The sequence below is a fragment of the Callithrix jacchus genome, chromosome 8 (genome assembly GCF_049354715.1).
Source record: "Callithrix jacchus isolate 240 chromosome 8, calJac240_pri, whole genome shotgun sequence".
NCBI classification, from domain to species: Eukaryota; Metazoa; Chordata; class Mammalia; order Primates; family Cebidae; genus Callithrix; species Callithrix jacchus.
In genome coordinates this window covers 57,563,345-57,578,416 of record NC_133509.1, presented here as the reverse complement: position 1 = coordinate 57,578,416, position 15,072 = coordinate 57,563,345, and the positions used below count along the sequence as shown (strand labels likewise).

The following is a 15,072-nucleotide window of genomic DNA, read 5'->3' as shown; positions in this document are numbered from 1 at the left end:
TTAGTCTTAAAAAAAAAAAAATAGCCGGGTGTGGTGGCGGGTGCCTGTAGTCCCAGCTACTGGGGAGGCTGAAGCATGGAGGCTGCCATGAGCCGTGTTCATGCTGCACTCCAGCCTGGTTGAGGGAGCAAGACACTGCCTCAAACTAACAAAAAAGAGAGAAAGAGAGAGGGAAAATAAGATCGGCACCAGATTTCTCCACGGAAGCATTCTATGCTAGATAACAATGAAACAAGATTTTCCAGATTTTCACAGAAAGAAACTATGATCCAAGAAATTTATATCCCCTTATATTGTGTTCAGACATAAAGGCCACTAGCAAAAAGCCCAAATGAGCCTTTCCTGAGGAATCCACTTAGAGTAGTAGTTCTCAGACTTTTTGGTCTCAGGCTTTCTTTACATTTTAAAAATTACTGAAGACCCTCCAAAGTGCTTTTGTTTATGTCAATTGTATCTACCAATATTTACCAAATTAGTAATTAAAAGTGAGACTTTTTTGAACATTTATTTATTAATTCATTTGAAAACAATAATGAACCCATTAAATGTTAATATAAATAACCTATGGAAAATATATTTTCCAAAACAAGAACAATAGTGAGAATAGTGTCATTGTTTTAACATTTTTGTAATCTCTTACTATGTTTAATAGCAAGCTGGTGGAGTCCCATATTTGCTTCAGCATTAACTTGCAGTACGCTGTTTTGGTTGGAGTGTGAGAAGATTTGGACTCACTCAAATGTGTAGGGGAAGAAATGGTATTTAAATGGCCTTTTCGGATAGTTGTGAACATTTCTCTTTGATGCTACATTAAAATTCCGGAAATCTGAGTTGTTAAAAGTTAATTGCAAAGTGGGATCTGAAACCCTATCAATGAACTTTTTATAGCCTGTTACATTAAAATTCTTTGGTCTGTCTTGCATTTTAAACGTATCTTTTGCCCATGCAGGATTTTGTAACATCATACATTTAGACCAAACTGGTCATTTGAAAAATGTTGGTTCACTGAGTTATATACATTGGCGCATTTTGTTATAGAATATTAAAAATCTGGGACTCCTGACCTCAAGTGACCCACCTGCCTTGGCTTCCCAAAATGCTGGGATTACAGGCTTGAACCACCATGCCCAGGCTTAGTTTTCTTTATATCTTTTATTTCTTTGCTGGGATTTTTTTACTTTAAAAAATTTCTATAAATGTTTTTGTAATTGTTTATTGAAGCTTTTTAAAAAAAGATATGGAGTCTCACTATGTTGCCCATAGATTGCATTATAGCATAATACAGCCTTGAACTCCTGGGCTCAAGTCATCTTCCTGCCCTAGCCTCACAAGTAGCTAGGACTATAGGTACACCCAATTCACTGAAGCATTTTTATGGCAGCTCCCTTAAAATTCTTGTTAGATAATGCCAACATCGGTGTAACATTGAAGTGTTAGTGCCTGTTGATTGTTGGGGTTTTTTTCATTTAAATTGAGATTTTCCTGGTTGTTGTATGATGAGTGCTTTTTTATTAAACACTGGACATTTTGAGTATTATTTTGTAAGACTGAATCATTTTCTCTCTATCTCTCTTCCTCACTCTCTACCTCCCTTCCTCACTCCTCTCTCTTTCTTTTTTCGTCTGGCATGAAGTCATCCTGTTTAGATGTAGCACACAGTTTCTAAAAATGGTGAATGTTTAGCTCCCCATGGGGTCTCACTGACACCTTTCCAGGGAAAGCTGAGCGCTGACTCCCACCACCTTCTTGCTACTGAGTTGTGGTAGAAGGTAAGCTCTCTGTGGTGCTTTGCTGATACCTAGAGGGACAGGAGAATGTGAATTGTCTCAATACTTCTTCTTTCCACCTCATGGCTCCTGGTGGAATTTTTTATTGGAAATGCATTGAATCTATAGATCAAATTGGGAATAATTGACTTCGTAACAATATTGAGTCTTCCATCTCATAAACAAAATATATCTCTTCATTTATTTAGGTCTTTTTTAATTTATCTCAGTAATGCTTTATAATTTTTAGTGTATAGGTATTTCACATATTTTGTCAGATTTATTCCCAAGAATTTCATATTTGCTGATACTATCATAGATGATATTGTCTGAAATTTCCTGCTAGACTGGAAAAACAGAAATTATTTCAAAAAATTGTAAAAAGAAATAAGTAAATAATTTTAGAAAAATAAATAAAAACTAAAAAATGGTATTGTCTTTTAGAATTTAAATTTCTGGCTGGGCATAGTGGCTCACATCTGTAATTCCAGCACTTTGAGAGGCTGAGGTGGGAGAATCACTTGATGCCAGGAGTTTGAGACCAGCCTGGGCAACACAGCAAAACTCCATCTCTATTAAATTAAAAAATAAAATTTAAATTTTTGATTGCTTATTGTTAGAAATACACTTGATTTTTGTTATTGATCTTGTATCCTACAAACTTGTCAAACTCCATTATTAGTTATAGAGCTTTTTTGCAGATTCCATTTTATTTTCTATACAGCTAATCATACCATCTGTGAGTAAAAACACTTCTAAGTTTTACCTTTTTTTTTTTTTTTTGCCTAATTGCAATGGCCATCCATCAGCATAATGGTGAAGAGAAGTGGTGAAGGCAGACATCCTTCTTGTAGTCTTGATCATAGGGAAAAAGCATTCAGTATTTCACCATTATGTATAATGCTGGCTACAGTTTTCTCCTAAGTGCATTTTCAAGGATGTTCCCTTCTATTTCTAATTTGCTGAGATTTTTTTAAAAGTCAGGATTGAATATTGGATTGTGTTAAATGCTTTTACTGTATCTGTTAATATAATTTTGGGGGGATGCTGGATACGGTGGCTCATGCCTGTAATCCCAACACTTTGGGAGGCTGAAGCAGTCAGGAGTTCAAGACCAGCCTGGCCAACATGGCAAAACCCATCTCTACTAAAAGTATACAAAAAAAATTAGCCAGACATGGTGGCACATGCCTGTAGTCCTAGCTACTTGGAAGGCTGAGGCAGGAGAAATGCTTGAACGCTGGAGGCAGAGGTTGCAGTGAGCCAAGATTATATCACTGCATTCCAGCCTGGGAGGCAGAGGGAGACTCTGTCTCAAATAAAATAATAATAATAATTTTTAAGTGTGTCACTATGGTGAATCACATTGATCGTTTTTGTTTTGTTTTGTTTTGTTTTGTTTTGTTTGAGATGGAGTTTTGCTCTAGTCACCCAGGCTGGAGTTCCATGGCGTGATCTTGGCTCACTGCAACCTCCGCCTCCAGGGTTCAAGTGACTCCTCTGCCTCAGCCTCCTGAGTAGCTGGGGTTACAGGCCCCTGCCACCATGCCTGGCAAATTTTTTGTATTTTTAGTAGAGACAGGGTTTCACCATGTTGGCCAGGCTGGTCTTGAATCGCTGACCTCAGGATCTACCCACCTAGGCCTCCCGAAGTGCTAGGATTACAGGCACGCGCCACCACGCCTGACCACATTGATTGTTTTTGAATGTTAAACCAATTATGTCTTCGTGAGATAAATTTGTTCGTGATACATTATCCTTTTTATACATTGTTGGATTTCTATTTGCTGCATTTATGTTCATGAGAGGAATTGGTCGTTAGTTTTCTTGTACCATCTTTGCATGATTTTGGTATATGAATAATGCTGACCTCTAAGAATCATTGGGGAACTATTCATTCATTTCTCTTCAATTTGGGGGGAGTACTTGTGTAGAATTGGCATTATTTCTTTCTTAAATGTTTGGTAAAACCACTGAAGTCATCTGAGCCTAGAGTTTTCTTTATGGGAAGATTTTTACCTACAAATTCAATTACTTTAATAGATATAGAGATATTTGTGTTGTCTATTCATTTTGCCTGTGTTTTAGTAGTTTATGTCTTTTAAGGAGTTTGGCCATTTTTATCTAAGTTGTTCCATTTGTTGCTTTAAAACTGTTTTTCCATTCTCTTACTCATTATCTTTTTATAAAATAAGTTTTTTATTTTGCAATAATTTTAGACTTACAGAAAATTTGCAAAGATAGTATAGAGAGTTCCTGGATATCCTTCACCCAGTTTCAGTTTTCCCTAATATTATCATCCTACATTTCTATGTGATATTTATCAAAATTGAGAAACCAATATTGTCACATTACGATTAACTAAACTCCAGACTTTATTCAAATCTCAGATTTTCCCACTAATATCCTTTTTCTGTTCTACAATCCAATCCTGTATACCGCATCGCATTTCTTTGTTATATCTTATTAGCATTCTCTGGTCAGTGACAGTTTCTCAATCTTTCATTGCGTTTCATGACCTTGACAGTTTTAAGGAAAATAGGTCAGGTATTTTCTAGAATGTCCCTCAGTTTGGGCTTGTCTGATGCTGGTATCATGATTCAACTTAGTCATGGGGTGTTTGTTTGTTTGTTTGTGTTTTGAGAAAGTCTCACTCTGTCACCCAGGCTGGAGTGCAGTGGTGTCATCTTGGATCCTGCAACCTCTGCCTTCCGGGTTCAAGGGATTTTCCTGCCTCAGCCTCCCCAGTAGCTGGGATTACAGGCACACACCACCATGCCTGGCTAATTTTTGTATTAACAGAGACAGGGTTTCATCACGTTGGCCAGGCTGGTCTCAGACTCCTGGCTTCAATTAATTCGCCCACCTCAGCCTCCCAAAGTGCTGGGATTACAGGCTTGAGTACTGTGCCAGGCCAGTCATGGATATTTTTAAAAGAATACCACAGAGGCAAAGTGCCCTCTCATCATGTCGTATCGGGGGCACATGATATCCGTATATCAAACTGGTGATATTAATTTTGAGCACTTGTGTAAGAGAGTGGTTGCCAAGTTTCTCCACTGTAAAATTACTATTTTTCCCTTTCTATAATTTATTCTTTGGAAGAAAGTTCCTAAATCCAGCCTACCCTTAAAAGTGTTTAAGCACTACCTCCTGCAAGAAAAAGTATCTACATATATTATTTAAAATTTGGAAGTCGAAGTCTTCTGTAAAGATTTGTTTCTAGTCCACCATTTAGTTATTCAGTCAATGATTTGTTTATATCAATATGGATACAGGTATATTTTACACATTGGATTATATCTATTATTAGATATTTTTACATGTTTTATACATTGGATTATAATCTAATATTGTCAGAGGTGTGTGAACCAGAGCAACTCCATCTTAAATGGGAGGTGGGTAAAATGAGACTAAAACCTACTGGGTTACATTCCCAGATAGTTAAGGCATTCTAAGTCACAGGACAAGATAAGAGGTCAGCACAAAATACAGGTCATAAAGACCTTGCTGATAAAACAGCTTGCAGTAAAGGAGCCAGCCAAAACCCACCAAAACCAAAACGGTGACACGAGTGACCTCTGGTCATCCTCACTGCTAACACTCCCACCCAGTGCAATGATATTTTACAAATGCCATGGCAACATTAGGAAGTTACCTTATATGGTCTAAAAAGGGGAGGCATGAATAATCTACCCCTCATTTAGCATATTATCAATAAATGAGCAATCAGCAGCTCTGTCTATGGAGTAGCCATTCTTTTATTCCTTTACTTTATTAATAAACGTGCTCTGTGGACTCACCCTGAATTCTTTCTTGCTTGAAATCCACAAATCCTCTCTTGGGGTCTGGGTCTGGACCCCTTTCCTGTAACAATACTATGCTACTTATTTTGTTGCTCAAATTATTCCAGCTTTGGCCATGGAAGAGTATTTTCAGGTTGACTCCTCTGTCATTTGTGTGTGTGTGTGTGTGTGTGTGTGTGTATGTGTGTATGTGTGTGTCCCCATGCTCATGGATGGGTAGAATCAACATTGTGAAAATGACCATACTGCTAAAAGCAATCTACAAATTCAACACGATCCCTATCAAAATACCACGATCATTCTTCCCAGAATTAGAAAAAACAATTCTAAAATTTATATGGAACCAAAAAAGAGCCTGCATAGCTGAAGCAAGGCTAAGCAAAAAGAACAAATCTGGAGGTATCACACTAACAGATTTCAAACTATACGATAAGTCCATATTCACCAAAACAGCATGGTATCGGCATAAAAAATAGGCACATAGATCGATGAAACAGAATAGAGAACCCAGAAATAGGCCGAGTGTGGTGGCTCATGCCTGTCATTCCAGCACTTTGGGAGGCTGAGGTGGAGGGATCACAAGGTCAGGAGATGGAGACCAGCCTGATCAACATGGTAAAACCCTGTCTCTACTAAAAATACAAAAATTACTTGGGCATGGTTCTGTGTACCTGTAATCCCAGCTATTCTGGAGGCTGAGTCAGGAGAATTGCTTGAACCATGGAGTTGGAGGTTGCAGTGAGCCAAGATCAGGCCAGTGTACTCCAGCCTGGGTGACAGAGCAAGACTCTGTCTCAAAAAAAAAAAAAAAAAATTATACAGGAAGCACTGTTAAACATGAAATGGTGTTTGGTTTCTTTGAGCTATATTTGTATAAATGTTATTGGTATGTGTTCCAAAATTATGAGAAAGTTCTAATTCTAACGTAACTTAGTGTACATTATCAGCAACAATAAATGTTATGCTAAAATTATTGTGTGTCACAGAAGTGACAAATTTCCTTGTCAATTGTGTTTTTGACTATGGCTACCCTAAAACTTTCTGTCATTGGCAGACAATTGTTGTCTTGTTTTGGTTCTCTTTAGAAGGTGGTTTTATAATCAGCTATTAAACCCTAACAGATGTCCTTGAATGCAGGCTTCTGATAACTTTGGAGATCGTGACATCAGAATAGAGAAAAAACTTTCAGGACTCATGGAGAGCTAAAACGTTCATGAATATCAAACAGGACAGGAATTAACTGCATGGCCTGAACTAATCTTTTAACTTTTTGCTTAAAATGTTGCTGATCCTTTGTTTTGTTTTTCAGTCTTAAAACTTTTCTTTTGAGCTATTGACAGCTTTCAACAATTTAGTATACTCCCATGAACAAAATTTGGAGCATATTTGTTTCTGTCTACTTGATTTTCTCCAGAATTTAGAAACTATTTGTGAAGTTTGTTTTTTGTTTTTTGTTTTGTTTTTTTTTACAGAGTTTTGCTCTCATTGCTCAGGCTAGAGCGCAATGGTGCAACCTTGGCTCACTGCAACCTCCACTCCCCGGTTTGAGCTATTCTCCTGCCTCAGCCTTTTGAATAACTGGGACTACAGGCATGAGCCACCATGCCTGGCTAATTTTTTGTATTCTTAGTAGAGGTGGGGTTTCACCACGTTAGCCAGGATGGTCTTGATCTCCTGACCTTGTGATCATCCACCTGCCTCCGCCTTCCAAACTGCTGAGATTACAGGCATGAGCCACCGCCCCCGGCCAGAAAGAGAGAGGGAAAGGTGCTTAGTAAATATTTGATGAATGATGGAATAGAAAAAGAAATTATCAGGGAGAAACTTACCCCACTTCCAGATGCATTTTAGCACACTCAAACAGGAATACATCTCAAGAATGAAAGAAGCTTGGAGACATAATGAAGAAGATTGGTAGTTATGTAAAGTTGCCAATACTGGGTACCCTAGGAAAAAGATTCAGCTAACAATTAAATCATTTCATTCAACAAATATTTTCTGAGCAAATGTCGTGGACCATGCACTATTCTAATCACTGGTGATAGTGTAAGGAAGAAGACAAGCCCTGGCTCTCCTAGAGTTTACATTCTTCTAGGGTTCTAATGGGACAATTTTATCTAAGCTCCCACAGTATCTGAAGCACAAAACTAGGTAGGAGTAGGGGTGGGATGAAAAGACATGAAACCTATTCCCTATTTGGGAATCCAAATATATATACAATTTATTTCACACACTACAAAGCAGAGTATGTAATAATTTCAGAAATGTTAATTCATCCAATCAACAAATAATACCATTTTATGAATCAACTGTACATGGTAACAGATATGGCTCTTGCCTTCAAGGCACTTCCAGTATAGTAGGAGACAAATACTTTTTAAAAATCTCACAGATAAATATATAACCATTAAATATGTTAAGTATTGTCATAAAAGACCAAACACCAGGAACTATGAGAGCATATAATTTGGGAAGGCTTCCTGAGGAAGTATGGAATCCTTTTGAGAGTACAGAGAAAAGAGAGATCAGGCTCATTGCCTAGAAAATCAGGTTATTTGTGAAAGTTTCATTCTGCAGAGATGGATGGGAGGGGCAATCCACGCAGAGGAAATGGGTAAGTAAAAGTTAATACGGGAAAGTATAGGGTGGTCCAGTGTGGCTGAGGGACATCAAGAGAGATGGTAGAGAAAAGAAGATGTTATGGGACCAAAACTGGAGAGAGGGATTGAAGCCTCCATCCAAGCCTCCATCCTAGTGGTTATTTTCTCACCGCTAGCTTAGAAAATAAAGCCTACAAAGACAACAAAAAGGAAAAATAAAATAAAATATATATTTATTGGATTTGTAAATCCAATAAATAAATCCAAGCAATAGGCAGATCCACTGAATTACCCTGAAATTTCAGGGTAATTTTGTGGGTAAAATGAAGATTGATAATTGCATGAAGTTGCTACCAAAGAGTACCATTAGAGAAGGCCTACCTGAGAAATTATTGAGCACTTTGACCATGCCAGCTATGTAGATAGATACACACACGCAGACACACACACCCACACATAGGTATAGATTTAGTTTGGGGGGGTTGTTTGGTTGGCTTTGGTTTTATTTGTTTATTTGAGACAGGGTCTTGCTCAGTTGCACAGGCTGGAGTACTATAGCATGATTGTAGCTCACTACAGCCTCAAACTCCTGTGCTCAAGCAATCCTCCCAACTCAGCCTCCCAAGTAGCTGGGACTGTAGGTGCACGCCACCACACCCATCCCAAGTATATGTTTCAAACTTCCTCTGCTGATTGTGATGCATGCTCAGCTAGTCTTAGGGACCACCACTTTATACAATGGGGAGCCATGGAAGGCTTTTGAGCAGGTTGGAAATATGAGCAACCCATGTTTTATAAAACAGAACTCTGGGGACAGAATGAAGGGGTGGAGGATCACAGACAGGGAAATTAGTTGGTAGGCTATTGTAATGGGATCAAAGAGAGATGAATAATTATGGAATAGGGCAGCGGCTATGGGATGGGAAGAAAATAGCTGTGAGACAATTTTCAGAGGTAGGACCAATAGGACGTGGTAACTAATTGAATATGGGGTAAAAAGGGAAGAGGGAAGGAAAAGGTAGGAAGTCTTCAGGCTGGATGATTTAAAGCATGATGCTGTGGCCATGGCCCATAGAAATGGGGAGCACAGGAGGAAGAATAGCTTTGGCCAGGGAACTGAGAAGAGCTTGGCTTTAAATCCGATGGCTGGTACATGTCCAGGGCTCTGAGCTGGATCCTGTATACTTCTCACTGTATTCTCACTGTATTTTTTATTATTTTATTTTGTTAATTTTATTTATGTATTTATTTATTTATTTGAGACAGAGTCTTGCTCTGTCACCCAGGCTGAAGTGTACTTCACAACTCCATTCATCGCAACCTCTGCCTCCTGGATTCAAGCAATTCTCGTGCCTTAGCCTCCCAAGTAACTGGGACCGAAGGCACATGCCACCACACATGGCTTATTTTGTATTTTTATTTATTTATTTATTTTTAGATGGAATCTCACTCTTGCCAGGCTGGAGTGCAGTGGCACAATCTTGGCTCACTGCAACCTCTACCTCCCAGGTTCAAGTGATTCTTGCGCCTCAGCCTCCAAAGTAGCTGGGAGTATAGGTGCCTGTCACTACAGCTGGCTAATTTTTGTATTTTTAGTAGAGACAAGGTTTTATAATGTTGGCTAGGGTGGTCTTGCTCTCTTGATGTCATGATCTGCCTACCTCAGCCTCCCAAAGTGCTGAGATTACAGGTGTGAGCCATCGCACCCGGCTTTTGTATTTTTAGTAGAGAGTTTCATTGTAGTGGCCAGGCTGGTCTCAAACTCCAGCCTCATGAGCTCCACCCACCTCGGCCTCCCAAAGTGCTGAGATAACAGGCGTGAGCCACCGTGCTCAGCCGCTCATTATATTTTTCTCACCCTTTCTGGGTGATAACATCAGTGACCACGTTTGTTCTAATAATTCTTAAATCTGATTTTTCAGCCCAAGTCTTTCTCCTGGGCTAGAAATACCATATATCCAACTGTCCACCAAGTTTTACCACATACATGTCCTATATTCATTCATTCAGCAATTTTAAACTGAGTACCTACTTAGTCCTAGGCACTGTACTGGGCCTGGAGACATTAGTGAGCAAAATAGTGCCATTGTCCCTGCACTCATGGAGTTTGCAGTCTAGTTGAGGAGGTAGACATTAATCATAAAATCACTCTAGTTAATATAGATACTGTGTGATTCATGTACAATCACAAGTGAAGACTCTGAAACAAAGAACACAACGTAGGGCCAGGAATGGGGTGTGGGGACGCTTCTTTGAGGAAGTGACACCTGTGGTAGATCAGAAGGATGAATAGCAGTGAACTAGGCTAAGAGGAAAGAGAAGCCTCTAGGCAGAAGGAAGAGCATGGACACACACAAAAAAGCCCCTTGAGCTCTGGAAGAGTGACTCATGCCTGTAATCCCAGCACTTTAGGAGTCCTAGGTAGGAGGATTGCTTGAGACCAGGAGTTCAAGACTAGCCTGGGCAATATAGCAAGACCCTATCTCTACAAATTTTATATATATATATATATATTTTTTTTTTTTTTTTTTTTTTGAGACAGAGTTTCGCTCTTGTTACCCAGGCTGGAGTGCAATGGCACAATCTCGGCTCACCACAACCTCCGGCTTCTGGGTTCAAGTGATTCTCCTGCCTCAGCCTCCCGAGTAGCTGGGACTACAGGTGCATGCCGCCATGCCCAGCTAGTTTTTGTATTTTTAGTAGAGACGGGGTTTCATCATGTTGACCAGGATGGTCTCTATCTCTTGACCTCGTGAACCACCCGCCTTGGCCTCCCAAAGTGCTGGGATTATAGGCGTGAGCCACCGCACCTGTCCAAAAATATTTTTAAAATTAGCCTGGCATGGTGGTACAATCCTGTAGTCCTAGCTACTCAGAAGGCTGAGGCGGGAGGATTCCTTGAGCCCAGGAATCCAAGGCTGCAATGAGCTATGATCATTCCTCTGCCCTCCTGACCATGTGACAGAGCAAGCCCCTGTTTCTTTTTTCTTTTTTTTTTTTTTAAACCTTTTGGGAGGTGCATCTGAGGACTGAAAGGAGGTTGGTATGGCTGTGGCACAGAGAGCAGCAGTGACGCAGAGTGGGTTTGGAAGCCAGCCAGAGGTTGGGCCATGCATTTTGGCATGATTACTCAGGCCTCAGAGTGAAGAATGGGGGTTGGGGGGAGGCTGGAGAAAGAGCAGAAAGAATAATGACAAGAGATAGTGGTGCACTCAAAGTATTTGTAGTTACAATCAGAAATACATTTTTTAATCTTTTTATATTTTTTTGATTATTGATATTTTACACCCATTTCCTGACACAGAAATAAATTTTCAGCACCTGGTAAAAGGCACTTTTCCATGGTGGCCATGTGTCTAGTCTCTGGTTTGAAGAGTAAATGCTAAGCAAGTTGCTCCAATTAGTAAGGAAGTTTTCAGACGTCAGTAGACAGCGGCAATTGAGGATGTGACCAAGTGACCATAGAAAAGAATGTGATCATAGAAAAGAATGTTGTACCTTTTCTCCCTTGTGACACAGTGAAAAGAGCAAACGCTGTGAGGTCAATCAAGATTTAGAGTCCAATTAAAGCTCTGCCATTGTGTGCGTCCTTGGCAAGTCACGTAATCTTGAACCCGTTTCCTCCTTTGTAAAATGCAAAACAACAATGTTTACTTTGAAAGGTTGTTTGGAAGGTTAAATGAGATTAAACATGATGGAATGCCTTGCTCCATGAAGCGTCTGGCACATAGTGGTTGCTCAATACATGCTAGTCCCTTCCTCTGTCCAGACGCCAGCAGAACAGGGCAAGGATCCATCTCTACTGAGGAGTATTAGGAGGGTGGATGTGCTATCGGGAGAGCACAGATTTCATTTAAGGTGTGGAGGTCCCAGGAGTGTTGGAAGAAGATACTCAGCTTATGAGATTAGTGCATGAAATGAGGGAGAATTAGCACTAAATTGAATTACTGAATAGAAATGAGACTATAATGAAGGAAGAGCATTCCAAGACCATTGGTTCTAGAGCAGTGACGGTGAATAATGGGAACAAAGGCAATTGAAGCCTTAGAGGTGGACAGAAGAGACATGGTGAAGATGGACTACGGGTCGATCACTTACAATTTCATTTGGCTCCTCTGATAGCTTAATTTTATTATTATAAATCTTTCATGTTTTCTAAATCTTTAAGACTTTACATTTACCTCAAAATACTACTTTAGCTGCATCTCATGGGTTTTTAAATGCAGTTCTTTCTTTCTGCCTCTTTAGAGACAGAGTGTCGCTATGTTGCCCAAGCTGGTCTTGAACTCCTAGGATCAAGCAATCCTTCCATCTCAGCCTTCCAAATAACTGGGACTGACTGTAGACACTCACCACAGTGCCTGGCTCCTATAAACATCCTTTCATTGTCAATTAACTTCTAGTTATTTCATAATTTCTGTTATTATGATTTAACCGAGTTATTTAGTTCATTTTCAAATTTACCAAAATTCTTTACCTTCTTTTCTGTTTTAATTGTTGATTTATAATTTAATTGCATTGCGACCCAAGAATCTATGTGATGTATGATTTCACATCTTTGATATTTATAGAGTTCCTCTGTGACCCAGTAAATCAGAATGTTTTAAAATATACCATGCATACTTGGAAAGAACGTATAGTCTCTATTTATTAATGCACGTTCTTTAGGAATCTGTTAGATCAAGCTTGCTAATTTGTTGTTCAAATATTTTTATCTGTTAACTAATTTTTCTGGCCTGTTTGACTTATCGACGTTTTTTTCTTGAGACAGAGTCTCACTCTGTAGCACAAGCTGGAGTGCAACGGCGTGATCTTGGCTCACTGAAACCTCCACCTCCCAGGCTCAAGTGATTCTCATGCCTCAGCCTCCCACATAGCTGGGACTATAGGTGTGTGCCATCACACCCAGCTAATTTTTTGTATTTTAGTAGAGGTAGAGTTTCGCCATGTTGCCCAGGGAGGTCTCAAACTCCTGAGCTCAGGCAACCTGCCCACCTTGGCCTCCCAAAGTGCTGGGATTATAGGCATGAGCCACTTAGCCTGGCCAATTTATCAGCTTCTAATAGAGATACATTAAAATTTCTCCCAATGACTGTAAATTTTTCAAATTGTTTTTCACGTCTATCAATTTTTTATTCATATATTTCAAGCCATATTTTAGGTACATAGAAGTTCAACATAGTCATATCTTCTTGAGTGTTCTTTTCATTATTTTATATTGGTTTCCTTTGAACATATTGATGCTTTTTGCCTTAAATTCTAATGTGACTGATAATACCATTGCTGCCATTTTTTATTTGGTACTTGTCTGCTACTTATTTTTCTCTTTTGTTTTTAATTTTTAAATTATAGTATATGAGACCAGGCTTGGTGGCTCATGCCTGTAATCCCAGTACTTTGGGAAGCTGAGGGGAGTGGATCACCTGACGTCAGGAGTTCCAGACCAGCCTGGCCAACATGGTGAAACCCCGTATCTACTAAAATTACAAAAATTGGCCAGGCATGGTGGCAGGTGCCTTTAATCCCAGATGCTTGGGAGGCTGAGGCAGGAGAATCGCTTGAACCCAGGAGGCGAAGGTTTGCAGTAAGCCAAGATCATGCCATTGCACTCCAGCCTGGGCAACAAGAATGAAACTCCATCTCAAAAACACAAAACAAAACAAAACAAAAATGATATTATATGGTTTTAAAAGTCACATTGTACTATAAAACTTATAATAACTACCTCCACTCTTCTCCTTCCATCCTTCCTTTTTTTGTTAAGTCTTCTATTAGTACGCATTCTTATGACTGTCTACATACTCTTTATTGCTGAGTCAAATCAAATAATCCCTTGAAGTTAATACTTGCCTCATGTTTTCATTTGCTTGATTTTCTGTGTCACTATTCCTAGTTCTTCTTAGACTCATTTGATAAAAACGTAAATGCACCCCCTAGATACTATGTTCCAGGCTGTCAAACATCAAGTAATCCTCAGCTGCATTTTATTTTCTGGGAGACATCCTCTTGAGTCCTCCATTCTGCCCTCCCTCTGGAGGGGTGGCTGTCTGGTCCTGATACACCCTCTCATCCTAGGGATTCTCTTTGACTGTCTCTAGTTGTGATACCTTATTCCTGAACCCAGGGTCTTCCTCCTCCTTTATTTACTTCCTTCTTTTGGTGGTGCACATTCTCCAATAGCTTTCTGAAAAAGGACACAAGGGAGGTAAATGTGAGATCTTGTATTTTGACAGGGATTTTCTTTTATACCCACCTTTGACTGATACTTTGGCTGTGTATAATTTTCTGAGTTGAAAATTATATTCCTTCTTAATTTTGAAGACATTGTTCCATTCAAACTTCTAATAGTGTTGCTGCTGAGAAAGGTGGTGCCATTCTGGTAACATTCTTTATGTATAACCCATTTTTCTTCGATGGAGGTATTCAGGATCTTCTGTTTGGTTCTCAGTGTTATGAACCTTCCTCGTGATGTGCCTTGATGTGGACTTTCTTTTTTTTTTTTTTTTTATCTTTTATGGCTCTAGGTGCTCAGTGTCCTGTTTCAACGTGGACACTCATGTTTCCCAGTTCCAGAATTGTTTCTGCATTATTTGCATTATTTCTTTGATTGTTTTCTCCTCTCAGTTTTCTGTTACTTTGCTCCCATTAGTCAGGTGTTGGAAAATCCTGAATTAGTCCTCTAATTTTATTATATTTTGTCTTTTCATTTTTAACCTAACTTTTAGAGATTTCTCAACTTTATTTTCTAACCCTTGTATAGAATAGTAACTTCTTTCATCATATTTTAATTTCTAAGAGCTTTCTATTGTTTTCTGAGCATTCCTGTTTTGTTTTATGGAAGCAACACTTTCTCTTACCTCTCTGAGTATAAAAAGTACAATTTGGGGGAGGTTTTCTTCC

General features: G+C 39.2%; 1 protein-coding gene across 18 annotated transcripts in view; it reads right to left on the bottom strand.

Moving 5' to 3' along the window:
* RNF212B (ring finger protein 212B) overlaps positions 1-15,072 on the bottom strand; it is a 73,460-nt gene that overhangs the window by 48,047 nt on the left and 10,341 nt on the right. For 2 of the 18 annotated variants that reach the window (XM_017977003.4, XM_035260117.3), the window contains exons 2-4: positions 14,280-14,356; positions 11,671-11,796; positions 7,402-7,461 (exon numbers count right to left, since the gene is read on the bottom strand). The exons of 10 other annotated variants lie outside the window; for them this stretch is intronic. In XM_017977003.4, the coding sequence (XP_017832492.3) occupies positions 7,402-7,418 (17 nt within the window). In that variant the 5' untranslated portion in view covers positions 7,419-7,461; positions 11,671-11,796; positions 14,280-14,356. Of the gene's footprint in view, positions 1-7,401; positions 7,519-11,670; positions 11,798-14,279; positions 14,357-15,072 lie in introns of those variants that run through there. 6 more of the 18 variants (XM_078334555.1, XM_035260123.3, XM_035260119.3 and 3 more) reach the window with 5 other exon arrangements.